Below are 22479 nucleotides of genomic sequence, written 5' to 3'. Positions count from 1 at the left end.
TCTCCCTGATGCTACTACGATGCCTGTGGACGATGAAGTATGCTTTAATTATTATAAACAAACGCCAACACTTGGAGAAATGTACAAAAAGCAAAATACTAAACTAATGGCTAAAGTCCCATCCTAGGTAACAGCCTTCAAAAATCTAGTGCCAGGATATACTCTGCACGCATCTTACTACCTTTAGTATAAAAACAACCAAACGAAACAAAAAAATCAACTATTTTGAAGGGGCTGCTTGTGAACTTTGTTAACGGATCGATCCCCTTTTTAAACAGAAGAAACAAGATAATTTCTTTGATGGCAGGATACCCGGCGGGAGAGCAGGGCTGTCCACACCCACCTGAAACACAGTGCCGTTGTGTGCGATTTTCATAGTTGTGCTTCGGGAACTGGTTCCCAGACGTGGTACCACGGGAACAATTGTCACAGGGAGGAGATGGGTTATAGTCAGAGCGATGACTCAATATCACGTTCATAAGAATCAACAGGGGATTGAGGAACCAGTTGAGGGCTGGGTCTTTGTACCCCAGCCCACTCCCCTTTCAGATCCCGGTTCATTGACTCAGCATGTCAATAACTCAGCATTTCTTACTGACTCAGTCAGTTGCCCTTATGCAAATCAAGCCACTGTGTTTCCTTTCTCTTTCTTTCTTTCTTTCTTTCTTTCTTTCTTTCTTTCTTTCTTCTTTCTTTCTCTATCTTTCTTTCTTTCTCTCTCTCTTTCTTTTCTCTTTCTTTCTTTCCTTCCTTCCTTCCTTCCTTCCTTCCTTCCTCTCTTTCATGAGCTATCATCTTAAAAATTTTTTATTATTGTTTATCTTAGAGAGGGGGTGGAAGGACAGAGAGAGAGATGGGGACGGAGAGAGAGAGAGAGAGAGAGAGAATCCCAAGCAGGCTCCACCCTCAGCTTGGAGCCTGAAGTGGGGCTTGATCCCACGACCCCAGGATCATGACCTGAGCCAAAGTCAAGAGTTGAATGTTCACCTGACTGAGCCACCCAGGCGCCCCAAGCCACTGTGTTTCTTAAATAGTCTTTTCCTGTGTCAGAAATTGGGACAGGTCTCCAGCCAGCATCGCGGTATAACAAAGCACGGTCAGCCCAGTTGCTCTACGTACAGCTCACATTTACTTTAAAAAATACTCTATGGAATGGGTACCGGTGAAGCCATACTGCTATGCTTTTTATGTTGGTTTATTTGTGTAGATTTTCTGTTTCTTTCGCCTCTGCCTTCCTGCCACAGTTCCTGTCTCAAACAGCTACCTTTGCAGCCAGCCATTCAGTTCACGTATGCACTCGCTCATTCTCCACACTTGACTGCTATGCTGCTGCCTTCCGGGCACCGTAGTGCGTTTGAGTAAGAAAACGGGGACGGACTCCTGTCATAGACCTTCAGACTAGTGAGGTAGACAGATGTAATTCGGCTAACTAAACAGAGTATAAATATTAGAATTTTGCATTTGCTATTTTATTTCATTTTTTTTAAGTTCTTTTAAGTGACTCTACACCCGACGTGGGGCTCCAACTCATGATCCCGAGATCAAAAGCCCGCACGCTCCACTGACTGAGCCAGCCAATTTCCCTGCATTTACTATTCTAAATACAGTCATACGTCATCTCATTGCACTTGGCTTTACTGCATTTCGCAGATACCCACCCCCCCTCCTTTTTTTTTTTTTAACAAATTGAGGGTTTGGGGCAACCCTGGGTTGAGCAAGTCTACCAGCACCATTTTCCAACAGCATTTGCTCACGTCGTGTCTCTGTGTCACATGTTGGCAAGTCTGACAGTATTTCAAACTTTTTTTATTAAGATTGTACTTGTTACGATGATCGGTGATCTTCGATGTAATTACTGTGATTGTTTTTAGGCACCATGAACTATGTGCATCTAAGACTGCGAACTTCATCGGTAAATGTTGTTTTTTGTTCTGACTGCTCCACCAACTAGCCATCTCCTCATCTCGGTCCCTCTCCTTGGGTTCCCCCCTTCCGAGACATGACAGGATTGATATGAGGCCAGTTTATACTAAGTATTCCGGTGAACAAAAGAGTCACACGCCTCTCACTTTCCATCAGAAGCTAGAAGTGATTGCGCTTAGTGAGAAGTGATTGTGCTTAGTGGGGAAGGAATGTCAGAAGCCAAGAACGGCTGAAAGGAAGGCCTCTTGCGTCAAACAGCCAAGTTGTGGAAGCGAAGGAAAAGCTCCCGAAGGAAATTAAAAGCGCTACTCCCGTGAACACACAACGGATAAGAAAACCAAAGAGCTTTCTTGCTGATGCGGAGAACGTTTTAGTGGTCTGGACAGAAGATGAAACCGGCCGCAGCCTTCCCTTCCGGGAAGCCTAACCCAGAGAAGCCTAACCCAGAGCGAGGCCCTGACTCTTCAGTCCCGTGAAGGCTGAGAGGGGTGAGGAGCCTGCAGAGGACGAGTCTGAAGCGAGCGGAGGTGGTTTCCGGAGGTTTGAGGAAGGAGGCCGTCGTCCCGACGTGGAAGTGCGGGGAGGGGCACATCTGCTTACTGCTTGGTGCGCTGAGTGTTTTCAGCCCACGGTTGAGGCCTGCGCAGAGATGGAAACGATTCCTTTCAAAATATTGTCACTTATTGACTGTGCGTCTGATTGCACAAGAGTTCTGATGCAGTTGGACGGTGAGATTAATGTTGTCTCGCTCGTGTCTTTTAACAAAACATCCATTCTGCAGATCAGAGAGTCATTCTGACTTTCAAATCTTATTGTTAAAGAAAAACGTTTCTTAAGGCTCTAGCTGCCATAGATAGTGGTTCCTCTGATGGATCTGGGAAAAGTAAATTGAAAACCTTCCGGGAAGGAGTCACCGTCCTAGATGCCATGGGGAACATTCATGATTCATGGGGAAAGCTCCAAATACCAGCATTATTAAGAATTTGGAAGAGGTCGATTCCAGTCTTTCTGGATGACGTGGAGGGGTTCGAGACTTGAGGGAAGGAAGTTGATGCAGCAGGGGAACTAGGATCAGAAGTGGGGCCTGATGATGGGACAGAACTGGTGTCATGTCATAAAACGTGAGCAGGTGAGGAGTTGCTGTTCATGGATGAGCAAAGAAGGTGGTTTTCTGAGATGGAATCTACTCCTGGTGAGGATGCCGTGAAGACCGTTGAAATGACCATGAAGGATCTATAATATCTCATCAGCCAGCTTGATGGAGCAGCAGCAGCAGAGTTTGGGAGGATTGACTCCGATTTTGAAAGAAGTTCTGTGGGCAAAATGCTATCAAACAGCACTGTATGCTGCAGAGAGAGTTTCATGAAAGGAAGAGTCAGTTGATGCAGCAAATTCTGTTGTTTTATTTTGAGAAATTGCCACAGCCACGCTGACCCTCAGCACCGACCACCCCGTTCGGTCAGCAGCCATCAACATCCAGGCAAGAGCCTCCCCCAGCGGAGAAGACACGACTCGCAGGAAGCTCAGGTGATGGTTGGCATTTTTTAAGCAATGAAGTATTTTAATTTAGGGATGTACGTTGTTTTTTAGACAGAATTCTGTTGCACATTTAATAGACTACAGGAGAGCGGAAACATACATTTTATACGCAACGGAAACAAAACAATTCCTCTGACTCGCTGTATCGCAGTGTGTGCTTTTCTTGTGGTCTGGAACTGGACCCGCGCTATCTCTGAGGGATGCCTGGGATATACGAACACTTGATGGAAATTTGTAAACGAGGCTCTGAGTGTGGGTTGGAGAGTTTCATTCATAAGCACACGCACAATGTGTGCCTATAGTTTTCTTTGCTCGGGAAGAGTTGTGATTTCACTGTTCCCTCCTTTGCTCTTGAAAACTGGGATTGGTGGTAAGCGTGACATCACCCTATGTCCTGGGTGGCAAGTCTTGCTTGAAAATAGTGTCTCTGACAGAAAATTCTATAATGTCGAAATGTTAGAATTTCTAGAGAGAGAGAGACAGAGAGAGAAAGAAGAGTGACTCTTTGATGATGGTCCAACACCATGATTCTCTTTTATGTGGACGTTTGCCCGCAAAGAATCCTTCCCGTTCCCACTGAGGGGATGTCATTCTGGCTGATCTCAAGCAGCTTCTCAAGATAAGTCCCCAAAGTAGGCATGCCCAGACCACTTCTGGAACAGATCCTGTCACTGCTCCCAAAGAGGAGAAGAGACACACGTTTCTGGAAAGTTCATTTTGCTGCTCTCATCAGCCGCACAGCATGGCCCTGCTTGTGGACGGACAGGCGCACGTTCTCGATGAACAATTGAAATACAAAACTCAAGAGAGCCGCTCGGCCCGTAACGCGCCTAGTTAATTGAAGATGGCCAGAACAATAGTTTCGATCTTTGGACGCCACCTGGTTCACTCTCCCCATTTCCCAAATGTGGAATTGGAGGCTTAGAGGATTTTTCTGACTTTTCCGAGAACAGAGATTGAAACCCATGTTCTCTTCTTGACCATGACACTGGTCTCTGTCCAATTTTCTAAGCGTGTACGCAGTGTTCTTTCTGAGGAAATCATTCTGCTCTCTTGCTGTGTGCTGGGCTCAACGCAGGGGGAGACACGAATAACATTTCATGGCAAGTAAGCCCTCGGGAGACGCCAGGCATGGGGCCAACCAAGCACATGTATCTGTTGCCTCAAGAGAATGTAAGTCGTGTCGTAGAAGTGTCCCTGCGTGGTAAATAGCAGGTGCCTACACTGATGAATGAGGAGACACATAAGATTGTATTCAGTGTGACCTATTAAGTGGAAAGAACATCCTCTGAAATCCCAGGGGAAGAAGGCTATGAAGCGGCTGCATCCTCTTGGGGATATCTTGTCGGATCGTAGAGCATTTTCTTATGTCGAAGATATTCAAGTAAGTCATGAAAAGCTCCAGGGCTTCAGAACTGTGACAAGAACAGCCGCCCTCACAAGGGCCCTGATGCCAGTATCGATCAGGAGGGACCCAAAGGAGTAGGGCTGTGACGATACCACCTCTGGGCCACCCCCAGGACCCGGAAGCTGCCTGCTTAGAAAAGTCAGCCCCCGCCCCCGCCCCAGGAAAACCCAAACATCAAGTCGTCCTTGGCTCTGGCGGATGCAGACCCACAACATGGCAGGGCCAGTGCCTCCGAGATCTGGAACAGGGGCCGATGAGGGCCGACCGTTGACTTCCTCGGGGCACCTACCAGACATTCCCAGCAGCCGCTTGGCCATCACCAGCCCTGTGTGCACATATGTGCCCGTAAGTGCCCGTGATCTAGTTCTGCTCCCCCCTGGATTGTTTTCCTTGGAAATACGGGAGAGGGCTCAGGTGCATGAGGCGCTCGAGAGACTCATGGACCTCAGTGGTCTTCAAGAACTTGACCTACCCAGAAAGCCCAGGGACGCTTAGAAATGTGTGCTGAAGTTACCCGGTTTCCCCAAGGTGGGCAAGTGCCTTTTCCTAGGCTTCCCTTTCGGCTTCTGTGTGCCAGGAGGATTGGGCTGAGGAACAGATGATAGCCAACTGCAGCCGTGTCTCTCTCTAGAGAGTTCCACAGTGGAGTTCTGAGAAGGCTTGGGGCTCTACCTCTCAGAGGCAGGACGTGGTGTCCCCATCATCTCTGCGGATCCAGGGACACCCGCTAGTATGTTCATCAGTCTGTCCTTATGCGTCATCGTGCCTCCTCGGCCACTTCTTAACGTGCGGAGGGAGAGTGACAGGTCCGGTCACCTGGCACATTGCCTTCCTTGGCTCCTTTGAGCTCCGGCCCCTCTGTTCCACCGCAGGAGATGCAGGCAGCTGGCCTCATTCCCAAAGAAGTGGTGTTCAGACCCAAATCGGACTGCATTTCAGGCGTCCATGAGAAAAGGGATGTTTTGCCTTCCCTTTCCTCGAGGTCAACTTCCAGCGCGTGGGTGACAGACCTACAGGCTGGTCAGGCGTCACGTTTTTTTGTAATGACGTCTTTTTCCTTCTTTTTTTCTCAGGGAAGATGAAAGTGAGCCTAGCAGAGATGCTCTGGATCCACATTTCCCTGAATGTGTTCTGTTCTGTTTTTTTCCTCCATTCAACCCACTGTTTTCCCATAAAAGACTCCGTGTATAGTTCAGAGGTATGCTATGAAGTACAGACAGTGTTGTAGCTTGCAAAGTGGATACAATTTGGCAAAATAAAGAGAAACTAGGTGTTCTATGATATGGTGCGTCAGTGTTACGCTTTTAAGTTTATTTCTGAGAGAGAGAGCGGGCACGAACAGGGGAGAGGCAGAGAGAGAGGGAGAGAGAGAGAATTCCAAGCAGGCTCCACGCTCTCAGCACAGAGCCCGAGGCGGGACTGGAACCAGATCGTGACCCGAACCAGAACCAAGAGTCGGACGCTTAACCGACTGAGCCGCCCAGGCGCCCCAGTGTTATTTTTAATACCAAACTAAACCATCGAATTAATTTAGGTTGACTTGCCTAAGCAAATGGTGGACCAGAAGCCACAGACAGCCTCTCCACGCCAGGTGCAGATGAAAAAAACCTCACTGAGCTGGATGAACATGATATGATGTGGCCCGATTCAACAGTTCAAAACTCCTATTTAAAAATGTCCCTTATTACCATGAATTTCTTCAGATCTAATTTGCGCTTCAGACTATAGTGTATAACAGCCAAGTATTTTTCCATCACGCTGGTCACTTGAATTCCTTGGTCTGTCTCCTCATGCTTGAAAGCTAAGGTTATATTGCGTCTCAAAGCCGCCTTCCCACTTACAGTTTGGAAATCTATGGAAATCGTACGTTGCGGAACATTAGGGAAACATAATGTGCCCTTGTTGGGGTCTTGGGAAAAAATATTTCCAGAAAGAGCAAGCATTTAAATTTTTCTTTTTTCAACGTTTTTTATTTATTTTTGGGACAGAGAGAGACAGAGCATGAACGGGGGAGGGGCAGAGAGAGAGGGAGACACAGAATCGGAAACAGGCTCCAGGCTCCGAGCCATCAGCCCAGAGCCCGACGCGGGGCTCGAACTCACGGACCGCGAGATCGTGACCTGGCTGAAGTCGGACGCTCAACCGACTGCGCCACCCAGGCGCCCCTAAATTTGTCTTTTTTCAAAAGGCAGCTTTGAGATTCTTTTCCTGCTTTCCCTTCTCTCCACTTGAAAAAGAGTTCCATTATTACCTTTTAACCATGCAAGACCACGAATCCATCATACTGACCGCTAGCCTGCGTGAGCTACTCAGGCACATCGTTTTTCTTTGTGTCGTAAACCATGAAAACAGATGACACACAGGCGTTATAATTGATGAACTCCCAAGCCTCACGCATGGCTTTTCCATGGCTCCTTTATACCCTGTGTCGTCTGATAGAAGAAACCCTGAGGGCGAATGTGAGTAGGTAATTACCAAAAATAACGTCAGGTCCATCTAAGTCATTTTCCAGGAAGACGTTGAAATATAAAACGCCTGGCGAAAACATGATTAGAGGGGGGAAGAAAAAAACCTGTGGGATTCAAGTTGCTATAGGAACACTCATAGCCCCTTCAGCGAGCAGCGAGAGGGGATGATCTATTAAGCCTTTTTTTCTCCACCGAATATTCCACTGCATCAGTCACGCTGACTCACAGTCTGTTCCTGTTCCTGCTAGATTTGGCATATTTGGTGATGTTTTTCATAGGCTTGGAGCCAGAGTTCTTTCCCTGGCCCGCGGGGTTCTCTTCCTTGGATCTCTGGATGTATTTGATGCATTTGGGGTCTGCGAGCACCAGTATGGCTGTTAGATTTTTCCCAGGGCAGGGCGGGGGCAGGGAGCGGGGGCGGTGGGGACTCCTCTGAGTTCCTGGTAGCACTACTTTGAGTTTTTAACCTTGGGTGTGTATTAGCCATTAAACGTAATCAGAACGAACCTCACATGACTGTCTCCGGCCCCTATAGTTTGGAAATATGGAGACCGAGCGTGTATGGACCAAACACATGTTACAGAGGAGGTTATGTGACTTGATGTTATAAATGTAGTTGAGTTAGGGCAACTCTGAAGCCAGCCTTTTGGCCACTCAACCAGGGCCCTTTTATACCGTGGGAGGAGGTATGTTTTCGGGGAAGGTCAAAGAAGTCAAGATGTTTTTCTTCTGTTGCAAACATTGTGGAGCACGTTTGGCGTGCTTCTAAATCCCCTTTTAAAATACAGGTAATCAATATGACAGAAATGCGTCCGAGTTGGCCAGCAGACATTTGTGGAGTTGTGGTTACTGCCGCGGATAGTTACGTTAGATACTTCAAGGCGCTGCGTGACCGCGTGCTGGCCACGAACGAGTTGCTGACTCGCGATCAGTCCATTTTTGTCAGAAACACTTACTTTTTATTATTTTGCATGATCACGTCAGCCGGTTATTCCTCAGATGTGTCTTCTACATATTTCCTTGATTTCCAGAGGAAAAGATGCTCAGTCAGATGAGGAATGTGCTTCTTAAATGTTTGCTTATTATTTTTTTTTTATTTCTGAGAGGTGGGGGAGGGGCAGAGAGAAAGGGAGAGAGAGGATCCAAAGTGGGTTCTGCGCGGACAGCACAGAGCCCGACCCGATGCGGGGCTGGAACCCACGAACCGTGAGATCATGACCTGCGCCGAGGTCACGTGCTTAACCGACTGCGCCACCCAAACGCCCCTAGGAATATGCTTATTAAAAGTAAATGTAGGGCACCTGGGTGGCGCAGTCAGTTAAGCATCTGACTTCAGCTCAGGTCAGTATCTCACGGTCCGTGGGTTCGAGCCCCGCGTCGGGCTCCGTGCTGACAGCTCAGAGCCTGGAGCCTGCGTCGGATTCTGCGTCTCCCTCTCTCGCTCTGCCCCTCTCCCACTCACACTCTGTCTGTTTCTTTCTCAAAAATAGGTAAACATTCAAAAAATAAAAATAAATGTATACACAGTAGACATTTGGCTTTCTTTTTATGGTAATGGAAAGAAATAAATTCAGGGAGAAAGAGTAGTGTTTACAATTGTGAGCATTATAACACAGAACTTTAAAAATTGGCCCCAGACAACGTTGACCACATTCAGGGTGATACGAAACTCGGTAAAGAGAGTCTCTATTATTCACATTTTCACAGTGACACTCATGTTGATTCTAACATCGAAGAGATCGGATAGCTACACACATAAAAGCCCTAATTCAGATAAAAGATGCTTCGGACTTCCGTATTTATATTTAATTCTTCCAACCTAGTCACAGTCTCTTTCTCCCTCCCACCCCGTTTCTGCCCACAAGACACCACCGGGACCTCAGTGCAGCACAATGGCTCACATCTGGCCAGGGTCAAAAGCTCGGATGGAGAAAGCCCCCACCCTGTGGCTTTCAAGTACACAGCCAGCATGGACCAGCTCCAAGCCATAATCGACCGTGCGGACCATTGCCAACAGGAGCTGGCCTTCCACTGCAAGAAGTCAAGGCTTTCGGCTCGCCACGGTGAGTAATCAGCGTGCTCAGCCGTCGTGGGCTGCAGTGCCCACAGGTGGCCGTGGCTTGCCACGGATGCGTGAGAATCTGTGGCCATAATGCTCACGTCACAATCTGGAAGTCACAGAGATGCTTTTCCTCGGAGCAGAGAGCAAGGTCAATAGATATCGCTGCCTGCTCGAAGCTGTGAATGACCTGACGTACCTTCCCAGACCCCACTAGACAACTGGACGGTGGAAGCCTCCTTACGGGGTTATCTTAGAAAGGATTGCGGACGACATGCGTGGCTTAGTTCTCTCTCCGGGGGTGGTTATTCCGTGAGATTCTTTTGCAGAGACTGAATGTAATTAGCGTCTGGGGTACTTATTAACTAGGGAACAACGTTAGTCTCATGCACCCCTTTCACACACCGTGCCTGCTCATGGTTCGTTTTTCATGCCCATTCTGCTCTTGAAAATTCTGCTTTTGGTGTTGTATTTTCTTCCTCTGAAATAGCTCATTCTTTCAGAATGTGCAGCCCCCACCCTGCTCGAATGAAACTCCTGGGTTTGTGGGAGGCTGATCAGACGTCTGGGGAGAGGAGTGAGCAGAGGGCGGTAGTCAGGGTCCCCCGGGTTCACGTTCCGAGCCCGTCACTCAGCAGCCAGGGGAGCTGGGACCTTGCTTCGTCCCTCAGAGCCTTCAGCTCTCAGACACCCACCTCGCCAGGCCTTACTCGCACAACGTAGAAGTTGCACCAAGTCAAATGCTGCTTATCCGCATCTCTCCAATTTATTGAATTTATAGTTCGTGCTGGAGGGCTCAGCGCGTACTGTGAGCTGATTGCTGCCAAACAGACGACTGAGCTAAAATGGAATGTTCCCCGAAGAAGGAGGAAGCGGGCCCCGGGAGAGTGAGGCAGTGCTGTGGAACAAGGCGGGTTGGGCTGTCTCACCAGGGAAACGAGGCGAAGGCAGGGCAGGGTGTGCGAGCCCCTAACACAGTCCGAAAACAAACCCACCGGGTGAGTCTGGGAGCAAACTCCCGCACGTGGTCTGTCCCAGAACCTGGACACCGCTGCCTCAGTAGAGAATTCACACTTGGAAGGCCGGTGTCCGCGCCTGTTGATTTGCAAGCGATCACTCCTCCTCGATTGTCATCCTTTCTATATCAGTATAGAAAGCAGCAGCAACAGCGGCAGCAAAGACAAGTATTTAATTGGGGTTGGGGTAAAGGTGGAAAGAGAAAACGCTTTCCAGCTTTCCAACTCGTTGAACACTCGCTAAAGGCACAAAGTGAGGGATTTCTATCTGTACACACTTCAAGCAGCTGCTTTTCTTTCTTTCTTTCTTTTTTTAACCTTTTTTATTTTTGAGAGAGAGAGCACAAGCAGGGGAGGGGCAGAGAGAGAGGGAGACGCAGAATCCGACGCAGGTTCCAGGCTCCGAGCGGTCAGCACAGAGCCCGACGCGGGGCTCGAACTCACCGACCTCGAGGTCATGACCTGAGCCGAAGTCGGACGCTCAACCCACTGAGCCACCCAGGCGCCCTGCAGCTGCATTTCCGATATTCTGCCACTGGCCAGTTTGTAGCACAAAGTCAATGTAGACAAGTTCGGTACAGACCTGTGTAATTCCAGAGTCTCTTAGTTACAGTACACACGAGGTTGGCCTAAAATAGTGTAGCCTAACACACCCGACACTTGTGGCACGCTGATTTGCTGTGTGTTATTGATAGGCACGAACAGACGTGGGGGGCATGATGCTACCCTGTGCGAAAGGAGTGGCCACAACCAGCCTTCCCCTGGAGCCTTCGCTAGAATGTCGCCATGGCAAAAATCGCTCAAGGCGGCCGCACTGTGGGGACCACGTAGCTCAAGAACGTCATAAAACGCGTTGGGGAATGGGAGTCGACATCCACTTTCCCCCAAGAATTTCCCTCTGTTCAAATTCTCAGACATTGCCAGGAGCCTGAGGTCTTGTTAATTGTGAGAGGAGATGAAGCAGGGCCGGGCCTCGCTGCAGCAACCCCTGTGTCCTGCGGTTTCCAGGAGGGCTAGTGGGGAGCAGATGGGCCTTGACTCTTGTTAGGGTCCCGCAGCGTCTTCCTTTAGCAGCTGTTAGGTCTCTACGCTATAGATGGCTTCAGGGGATGTGATTATGGGTGGCTAAAGAGGGAGCTTGGGGGGTGGTAAGTGCTGATTTCAGGTAACTTCGGTCTCCGTACTGTGGACACTGAGGTCCCTGAGGATTGTAGTTATGGCTGGCATGAAGGACGGCCAACCAGGGACCGATGATGGCGGCCGGGAAGCCATGTTCCTTTCCATTTCGGCTTTAGTTCTTCTTCGTGTTGTTCTTACTGATTCCTCATGCAAATTCTCCAGATTTCTCAAAGAAATCTTGAATGGAGCCAAATGCATCCTGTACCATTAGCAACCCCCGATGCTTCTTACTTTATAGAGAAAATGAAAAATTCCAATGTAAACAAACAATTGTGCATTTAGGTGCAATGATTCTTTTCACTCCTCGATCTAGGAAAGAGTGAGTGTTGAATAATCATGTTTTCCAAATGGTGTTTTGAAAAATATCTGTTATGTTGAAAAGCTCTTCTACCCCCTACAGATAAGGTTTCAACACACTGGGGGCCGGGGGGAAGACCGCAGATATTGATTTCTTGGTACACATCTCCCCCAGTGGGCCTGCGGTGGGTGGTAATGAACGTGGCCGGTGTGTTTGCAAGCTGGGAGGTTGCGGGCAGACGGGAAGTCTCATGGGACAGGGAGCCATGATGAGCAGGGGTGGTTGTAAGTTAGGGAGAAGCTGGGATGTCTTCCAGATGCCCGGTGGGGGGCGGGGGGTGCTGGATGGGGACGGCCCGAGGGTTTGACAGAGCACGCTAAAATGGACCAGCATCTCTGCAGGCCCACTGAGGGATGTCGCTTCCATTGGCCCTCCTGCTCTGATGCTCTGTTTATTAGGTACTGTTTTCCTCCACGCTCCTGAAGGCTCACCTTCCTGACCATCCTCAACCTCCAGGTGGCCTACAGTCCCACCCTGGGGCCTCAGCAGCGGGTTAATTGCGGGTTGTACTAGGAAGGAAGTTGTGCTAAAGAATTGAGCTGTGGTAACTTCAGTTGTCCTGAGCCTGGGACGCACCCCAGGCATGGAGAAGGCTCGTCAGGACCTTGTCTGTAGTTCCCAACTACAAAGCCAACCCATTCAGTATAAGAAGAAACACACGTCTCCATGAGACTTCTAAGACCTGACAGGAAGGACCAGTGTTTTCCGCTAATAAATAAAGTGAAAGACATCCCTGTTTTGCATGATATTATGTTATTTCAATGGCGTCTTAGGCTCTCGAACAGATTTTAGACTCAGTGTATAAATCACTCTGGTTTTCTTTAGTTTTTTTTTTTTTTTTCTTAATGAGGATTCTTTTGTGAATGTTATTTTCAAATAAATTAGGTCATTGGAGTCCTCAAGAGAAATACGTACATATCACGCCTGGATTGAGTTAGGGGCCGCTTGCTCATTTTCTAATAAAAGTAAAACATATGGTGAGAATGTAAGTCTTGATATGGAAATATTCTTTAAACAGTTGGAAATCCTCTTAAAAATTATCCTGTGGCGGAGTTAACATCTGCTCACATCTAAAAGAGTCGCTGTGTTTGAAATAGAGGGGAGCAAAGGACTGTGCTGGGGAGGCAGGCAGTGGGGGGCAAAGTAGGTGTCACTTTTCTCATACTTGTCTTTCAGATGGAACCCCAGTGAGCTGGTGGGTTGGAAGAACCAATGAAACACACACTTACTGGGGAGGTTCTCTGCCTGATGCTCAAAAATGTGCTTGTGGATTACAGGGGAACTGCCTTGATTCTCAATATTACTGCAACTGTGATGCTGACCGGAATGAATGGTGATTTCCATATAATTTCCCTGTGCAAACTGTGATTTTTTTGTTGCTTAAACGATGTGACTTAGGCAGACGTTGGACAAGACAGTTCTATAAAGAGAAAAGCTGAAAGGATTCCCTAGCAAGCTCAAAGTAGAAGCTTTGATGTGTGCAGTGTAATTAATCTGAAGCCTAAAGTGTTAGGGAGCTGTTTCTGTTTACCTGTGAATAACTAATCATGTCCATTTTATTTCTTGTTTCTAATAAGACAGAATAGGAAGACCAGGTTAACGTCTCCCATTCGCCGGAAGTAAAATACGCAGACTTCCGAAAGTTCAGTTTAACCCAGTTAATAAGATGATTGCCCCACGGTTGACCCAGGGTTGTTTGCTGAACTCCCTCGCTGCTGGCCGTGCTTTTAAATGGCCACGTTGGGGAAACCAAACACGGTCTGGCTTGCACGAAAGGGGAGGTGTGGAACACAAGCCTCTCCGTACCGCTGGAGGTCTCAGGAGGCTTCCAGACCCAAAAAAAAAGAAGGCGGAAGACGACAGCTCTTCCTGCTAGCACCCTAGGTAGCAAGAAATAACTCCCTGAAAACTCACGTCTACAGACTTCCCCTCACGCAGATTTGGAGTCCAATGTCACACGATCCTTGAATTAAGTTAGCGGGGCCGCAGGTTGGCAACGGCGGTGGCTCATCATAGAATTACTTGACGTTCTTACTGGAGGGCATTCCTGCGGGTAAAGGATTCCCACAGATAGAATGCCACCAAACTGGAGCTCGCAGTCCAGTGCTACAGAGCCCCAGGGGACAGAAGTGGGAGGCAGAAGACACCACAGAGTAAACAGATGCCTAAAAATCCCAGATCACGGATACGTTAAGAACGTAAGATAAAATCAATGTGGGGAACCGTTTGAAGAATAGGCAGTGGAACCGAAACACGAGAAAGCAATGAGAAAATACTGTTGACGGAGGTGATTGTGATTTACGGAAGAACCAAATGAATGTTTACAAATGAAAATATTACCGTTGAAATTCGAGACTTGTTGGATCAGGTAGTGGACACAGGTGGATCAGAAAACTGGGGAAGTGGAAAACGTGTGGATTGTAGTGTGGAGAGACACACGATGGCAGGAAGAAAGGCAAACGACATGGAGGGGTGGTGTGGAGAAGGTCGAACAGGCATCTGAGTCAAGTTTCAAAAGAGAAGATTGGAGATCATTAAGGGCGATAATCAAATAGCCAAGAAATGCCCGGATGGGAGAAAGTACCGGAAACCCAAGCAGGATAAGTAAAAGCCAGTCCATCGCCAGACACATCACGGCGAAACCAAAGAAAATTAAAGAGAACGTTAAAGGGAGCAGAGGTGAAAGGAAGTCGGAGCCAGCAGGCCCCTCCCACCCCTCCATGGAACCCAGCGCCACCCACGGGTGCTGGCTCTCCCCTCGCCGTGCACTAGGAAGATGTCCCATTCCAAGCGTGTCCCCAGCTGAGATACAGTGAACGCCCGGACAGACAGACAGACAGACGCTGAAGGAGCATACACCACCAGCAGACTCCACAAGAGGAAGTTTGAAGAATGATTTTCAGAATGAGAGTAGGTGATCTTGTAGGAGAGTCTCAGGCGCTCGAAGAAATATTGAGTAAAGAAATGTGTCAACTGAGAGGTTAAGAAACTAGGAGATGCATACTGGACACGAGTCACGTATCACAGTATATACGGAATTGAAACGGGAGGAGGCATTCCAATCCCATTACAAAATGATTGTGATTGACAAAGGAGTTAAATTTAGAAATGAAAATGTTATTGAAACTTAAAACTTGTTTCGTAGATATTTGTCAGCATTATTACACTGTTCATAGCACATACGATTAAAATTTTAAGTGTGACCACTAAAGACTAGCCATGGAGAGTGCAATATTCAAAAGGGATTTTGTTTCATGTAATTTTTTTTAAATAAAGCTTATTTATTTATTTTGAGAGAGACAGAGACAGCACGAGTGGGAGAGGGGCAGAGAGAGAGGAAGAGAGAGAATCCCCAGCAGGCTCCACACTGTCCGCACAGAGCCTGATGTGGGGCTCCAACCCACAAAGCTGTGAGATCATGACCTGAGCCCAAAGCGGCAATCAGACGCTTGACCATCTGAGCCCCCCAGGCACCCCCAAAATGGGATTTTAAAAACCTAGTTAGTTCAAAAGAAGGGAGGAAATAAAATCTAGAAAAGAGGAAACAACAGGCAACAAGATAACGGCAGCAAAAAAATGAATAATCATGCACAATAAATGTGGCCAAAATAGCCATTTAAATCCAGATAGATCATATTGAACTAAGAATAAGTATATTTCATTTGTGCACCTAGAAACGTCGAAAGCAAAATGCTGAACACAAGTTTACCAAGCAAGTACGAACAGAGGTAAGTACAGTTTTAAAGTCTTAATATGGGAGACGATTACTCTCACTATATAAATAATGCTTTTTAATTTCACCAAAAAACCCCGTAACAATCCTAAATTTGTTCCTGATAAAAATGAGTCAAAATACATATAGAAAATAATTTACCCAACTGAAAGAAGGAATATACAAATCGACCATTGTAGGAAGACATTTAAACATACATCTGTTAACAACTGGTAAATCATGTGGACAAAAATTATTAAGCATACAGAATATTTTTAAATGAAATCAACAGCTTGTTTTGGTAGCCAGCTAAAGTTATAGAATGTATAATTTTCTCAGGCACACGTGGCACATTTTTGCAAGTTGATTGTTCTGATATTCTGTAAAGCAAAACCCCCCACATTTTGTAATAGTTGTTATCTTATGGACAATTTCTCTGATTATAGTGCAGTTAGGTTAGAAATGAATAGGAGAGAGATAAAAAAATATACGAGGCATTTGAAAACCGCACATGATTAGAAACAAGGAAATGAAGATCACATTATTCATAGAAAATATGGTTGTCGACCAGGAAAACTCAAGAGCATATACAGAAATATTATGAAATTAATCAGAATTTATTTAGTAGGGCTACTTACTGAATCTTAGAATAACTGCATTCCTATGAAGAACGTGTTAAGTATAAGACGATATTATACAAACTACTCGCAAAATCAGCAAAAAGAGTGTAGTACTCTGGAATAAAGATGACACAAGTATGGAAAATTTTTAGGGAAAAGACATCGTAAAACTTTATTATGAGACTCTAAGAAGACGAGGTATCACACAACGGCCGTGAGTGAGAAAAATATGTAGTTCCTTGATTCCATGTAATGCCAACGCCAAACATGTGCTTTGTGTTTGGGTCAGTGACAAGCTGGGAAAAAGTACATGGAAAAGCCATGGTAAATAACAACGGAAGACGGAAACAAGGAGAGGAGACGGGCCTTGCTGGACGTGAAGTGTCACGGTGCCGCAGTAATTAAACCGCCCGGGTTTGTCAAAGGGTTTGTCAAATAGAATAGCAAAACCCAAGAGCGAGCCTGGGAGCTCTCAAAATATGCGACTCTGGGTGGCGATAATTAGGTTGTCTCCAGTCTCTCTTTTCCCCCGAACAATTAGGAAATGTGAAAGCCGACCCAATATTTGTTCCCTGTGGCTTTCGCAACAATCCCGAGTCGTGACGGCCCCGTTAGACTTCAGAAAGTCCCCTGCAGAACAGCCAGCAGTAAGAACGGTCTCTGGAGCGCTTGGGACTGAAAACAAAAGAGAAGTGGCTTTGGAAGTTCTCTTAGTACTGAATGCTTGGAACCTATCGTGAGAAATCATCATGCCTAGATATGCAATGCTTCCGACTTTTGAAAACAATAGAGAAGCAAGAAGAAAACTGAGATATAACTAAATTAGGCAATTTCGAATGAATCTGGTGACCATGGCAATGAATAACATCCTACGTGAAGCGTAGGCAATTGGGAATGACCTGTGCTGATAAATTTTAAAATCGGAGCTGTTTCAAATTTCCTCAGAATCAGGAAGTTACTTTACAAACAATGGAATGAGAAAAGAACTTAGTACAGTATCTGCCTTCCTACACGCAGTTACCTTTTATGATTTTCCTTAAGTTCTTTTCAGGACTCTGTGCTTTGTCATTGCTAAAAACAGTTAAAAGTGTAGCTTTTTCACTGCATTATAAATGTAGCTTTTAAATGGTTCTTTAAAATTCAGGGATCCTCAATGAATAACTAATACACTTATGTTTTTACTCTAGAATGTTCTACCAAAATAGCAATGACAAGAATTAAAATGCCTATTTGTAACACTGATTGATATTTAACACGAGGAATTAATTCGGTGCATTATCCCCACATTTATAACAAGATATATTTTCAGATTGACTCCCCCCATAATCCATGGAATCTTCTAGCTGGTGACCACCTGTTCCCAACAAAGCCAGGAGTTATGTGTTTGGGATATGTGCTTTCACCCACAGAAATTGCAGGGCCTTAACCAGATAAAGCCATGCGGCTTTATTTAGTCTGGTTTTGGGGAAACACTCTGATTGAAAAAAAAAATTGTTTCTTAACTTTCAGGATATCTAGTTCAAATTTTTCATGTCTTACCATAGGCACTGCCAGTCACGTTGTTACATTTTTTAAGCAAAATAAAAATGTTAATAATTTTCAACTTTCTACCTTAAAAGAATTACTTTGATGCCTAATCAGAACTGGAATAATTAGCTATTAAGTTATGCAGATTCTTTTTTGCAGCAAAGCTATTGGGCTGAACCGTTCGAAATGGCTGATTGTTTCGACTTGCAGAATTGTCAGTTTCAAGTGCTTCCATTTGTACCTAGAAGAGTGAGTGGTGGCTTTGTAATTGTTTGGCATGAAAACTTCCTAGGTTCTGCACAGATACAGGGCATCAGAATGACACATGAGACGAATTATTAAATCAAAAGTACAATTGTATATTGAAATATACAGTAAAAATATGAACAGCTTACAATGTGCAGAAAAATCTTTCTTTGTCCAGAGAGGTGGTTGGTGGTCAGCTGGCTTATTACCCAGGACCTCTGGCCCTTATTCTAGTTTTTGTTGTATTGGAACCATAGCTACAAATGCTGTCTTAAATATTCACTTACATGATTTGGTTATATTACAGTTATATTTTTGTTATAGTTATAATATCTGCCAGGTTTCTTGGGGACATTGTTCATGGTTTTTATGTCCACGTCCCCAAAACACAGGGCCGGGCAAGTAGAAGCTGTTTAGTAAGTGTTGGTCGAATGGATGGATGGTGACAGCCATGGACAAAGCACTTCCCATGAATTATCTCATTTATTAATTTTAAGTGCCCATTGTATCATCCTTTCGATTTGGTTTCGAATCGGTATTTTGTTTTGGGGTTGGTTTGTTTTTTAATTTGTTTTTAAATTTATGGCATTAATAAATAAGGAAATGCCTAGTAACTGCAGTAGGAATTTTGGAAAATACAGTTTAAAAAAAAATCTAAGAATTGAAAACCTAAATCTTGTCAGTCAGATTTTTTTTTTTTTTTTTTTTTTTTAATGAAGCCAGACAGATCTTGCGTGTGTAAGTTCTGCATTTAAATCTTACACGGCGGCTAAATTGGAAAGAGCAGTGAACTGCTTAATTGCAGTGAAAGTGTAATCTCACGCCAGCATGAGGCTCATGATTTTGGACCTGGCCACTTTTCTTCTCTGGGGTCACGTAGACAAACAAAGGTCTCGGGTCCTCAGACAACCTTATTAAAATACGTTACCGTGTAAGCGGTCAGATGGGCCGTTTGACTTCCCCACTGTTACATAGTCACACATTTAGCTAAATACCTTCTTGAACTGCATTGAAAGACTGTTACTTTTCCGGGTGTCGTTGAGAATAATGTTAAGGTGGTCGTATTTGTTTTGTAGGACCAGCGACACAATAGTCCTTTCCCATAAGGAGCACCTGCCGGTCATTCAGGTTGTGATGAGAGACACAGGCCGACCACATTCAGAAGCCGCGTATGCGCTGGGGCCTCTGCTCTGCTGGGGGGACAGTAAGTAGCGGGAAGAGGAACTGTCTTGAGCCCTGAAAACGCGTGTCAGGGTTTCAGGAGAAATGCAGCTGCCCACGTTCATGAAAACACTACCTACCCTGATAATCCGTATTTCATTAGAAATGTGTTAACTTAATAAACGAAGTGTGTGCTGTCGTCGTCGTAACTGAGGAAGAAAAGTGAGAAAATGATATTACCTTTGGAGTAGTGACCTTTCTGCAGTATTGAAATCAGACTCTTGCTGCGAATACTCATGGAATCAGCTGAAATATTCTATCACCTGGTCAGCAAACATCTAACGTACACAGCTAAGTATAAGGCACTTGGCTGAGTGCTGAGATGCCTAAAATTGGTAAGATGATGAGAAATGGGGTGACAGGACCCATCCAGTGGACCTGTTCATTCATACCTGTTGGCAATTCTGCAAACCTCAGTGGTTCTGACCACTTACCCCTCCAGCTACATCTGGATTTCTTTCATATCCTTCCCTCTCTCAAACTAATTGAAATAAAATACATCGGTTCTGCATTTAATTTACCTCTTTCTAACCCCTCAGACCTTCTCCTCCGTCACTCCCTAGAAACTGCTTTTTCCAGCTCACCAATGAGACCACGATGTTGCTAAATCCAAATTTTATTCTCCGGTGTTGTCTGCGTTGACCTTTATCGGCCACTTTGGTCTCCTTTCCTGGTTCGCCTCCTTACTGCCAACATACCACAACATTCTGGGTTCCCTCCATCTTCCTTCACTTCACCAGTGGCATCGTGTCTTGGGGTCCCCCGAGCTTCAGCCCCCCTTCTCTCTGCCCTCCAGCTGTTCCCAACAGGCCCATTGGGGACATTGGCATAACGCGTACCACACTGATGTCAGTGAGTCCCCTGTCTACACCTCAAGCCCAGTCTCCCTGAACTCCCAACCCTGGCATCCAGCTGGCTGTTCAGTACCTTGGCTTGTATTTCCCTAGGCATTGCGAAATCAGTTTGTTGAAAACGAGGGGAAAAAGTGTTTCCACAACAACCTTCTCCACCTCGGTACACAGCAACTCCATTCCCCCTTTGCTTAGACTGAAAACATGGCGGTCACCCACAACGTCTTTCTTTTCCCAACACACATCTAATTCACCCACAAGTCGTGTTGTTTCCAACTTCAAAATGGATCCGAATCCACCTTCATGACCACCAGCACCTGGGTTGTTGCTGCGGCTTCGCCGGCCTGCCTGCTGCTGCCTTTTCCCCACCGAGCTGATACTCCACCTGACAGCCAGGCGCCCAGGCCAGGCCATGTCGGTCCTCTGCCCCGAACTCTGCAGTGGCACGCACGTCAGAGGAGAGGCCGAAGCACAACGTCCACCGAGGCTGTGGCCTTCTGAGCCCGTGGAGCCACACAGCCCATCCCGTAGGAGATGTTGCCTTGTGAAGAAATCCTGACCCCTCTCAACCTTGCTATTGAGAAAAAGTAAGCGTTTCCTATCTCGGACAACGTCAGCTTTGAGACGTGGAAAGTCAAAATGTGAAGAACGTAGTCACGTGCCTCGACTGATGGTAGAAGATATTTTTTTCCACTTGTGATCTTAAAAGGCAGACCACGGTTCTGTTTCTGGATAAGATGAAGTTAGCACGCCCCGGCTCCCCTCTCCCCCTGGGTCCCCCTCTAAAACCTGGACAGGATGCCTTGAAGCAGCCGTCTCGGGACGCTGGGAAGCAAATAGCAGCAAGAAAGAGAAGCCAGGATGCACCATTTACGTTTCCCGCCAGCATCGCTCGGCCTTGGTCCCAGATGCGGACTTGGGTCACAGACAGACAGGGTTCCAAGAGAAGCCCTCTAGCCCCGACCGGAGGAGAGAACAGAGGAGTCCCAACTCTCAGGGAATGCAGGGATCCCAGTTCCCTCTTCTCCTGGTGTTTTCTGAGGCCCCAGTCCCCAGGCAGAGCCATGGAAATAACAGCAGAAGTTGCCCCGGGAGCTCGCAAGAGCCAGAACTTCAGAAAGGACCTTTTGCTCTGAATAGGGCAGCTTTGGTTCAGAGACCGTAGGCGGACTCCCGTTATTTCGTTTTATTTCTCTTCTCACCCGTCGCTTGACGATGGACGTGGTCGAGTTGCAGAGGTGCATAGAGCACACAAGAGAGCGGGCTCAAAACGACCCTTTTTCTGGTCCCATGATTGAGAAGGGAGACCAGGGGACCAGAAAGTACCTGGAAGGGCCCAGAGAGGGAACTGTTCAGGAAGGCGTGCCATACGTCGTTTACGAAGTCCTGGGCTCATCTCAGAGCTACTGGATCTGATCCGAGTGGATCTGACCCGAATCGTAGACCATAGAAGTTGAGAACTGAGCGGAGCGGCTACCACCCAAGACCCAGACTGGCCACTGGGTGGCGCATGAGGGAGGCAGATCTGAAGTACTGCAAAACCTTTGCAAACTGGACTGCCATTAGAGACAGCCCACAGAAGGCCCGTTGGAATGTGTGGCCAGATCCTAACCAGGCCGACTACCTGCAAAATAACTAAATAAAAAGTAAATGAAAAAGTATAAAAAAATAAGATATATACAGATAGATATAGATGCGTATATATATATCGGTATCTATATACAGGTATCTATATCTGTATATAGATATCGAAATCTATATGTCTATATTCAACATGCTCCACAAACTTTAAACAAAGCCTGGAGTTTGTTAATGTACTATTTAAAATATCTAGGAAATAATCCAAAATTACTTAGCACAAAGAACCAGGAAAATCTAAGCTGGTTTAGGAAAATACAATCAACAGATACTAATGCAAATACGATACAGAGGTTAGAATTATCTGATAGAGTTTGAAACCGCTATTACGTAAGAGCCCTAATAAGTAATCCTAAACACTTTCTTAACAAATGGAAAAAGTGCACTTCATCAGAGAAATAGGCTCTATAAAGAGCTAAATGAAAACTTTTGAACTGAAAAATACAGAAACTGAAATAAAAGATGCCCTAGAAGGGCCAAATAGCAGATCTGAGATGAAACGGTCAGTGACCTTAAAGATGAATAGAAATGATTCAATCTGAACAAAAGAAAGGAAAAAAAAAACAAATCTAGAAACGAACAGGGCCTCAGGGAACCATGAGTTACCAAGAAAAGATCTAACATTCATGTAATTGAATACTCAGAAGCAGGCAAAAGAGTGTGGTACCGGAAAAAATATCTTAAAAAAAATAATGGCTGAAAATTTTCCAAGTT

General features: G+C 46.0%; 1 protein-coding gene across 1 annotated transcript in view; it reads left to right on the top strand.

Moving 5' to 3' along the window:
- Nucleotides 1-22479, top strand: part of LOC125150393 (contactin-associated protein-like 3) — a 192833-nt gene that overhangs the window by 138995 nt on the left and 31359 nt on the right. Inside the window, exons 13-15 of the mRNA XM_047830275.1 lie at nucleotides 9204-9401; nucleotides 13127-13283; nucleotides 19132-19259. Of these exons, the coding sequence (XP_047686231.1) occupies nucleotides 9204-9401; nucleotides 13127-13283; nucleotides 19132-19259 (483 nt within the window). The remainder of the gene's footprint in view (nucleotides 1-9203; nucleotides 9402-13126; nucleotides 13284-19131; nucleotides 19260-22479) is intronic.

Source organism: Prionailurus viverrinus, chromosome D4 (genome assembly GCF_022837055.1).
Source record: "Prionailurus viverrinus isolate Anna chromosome D4, UM_Priviv_1.0, whole genome shotgun sequence".
Lineage (NCBI taxonomy): Eukaryota > Metazoa > Chordata > Mammalia > Carnivora > Felidae > Prionailurus > Prionailurus viverrinus.
The sequence above is the reverse complement of the archived record's forward strand: the minus strand, read 5'-3'. Positions and strand labels throughout refer to the sequence as shown.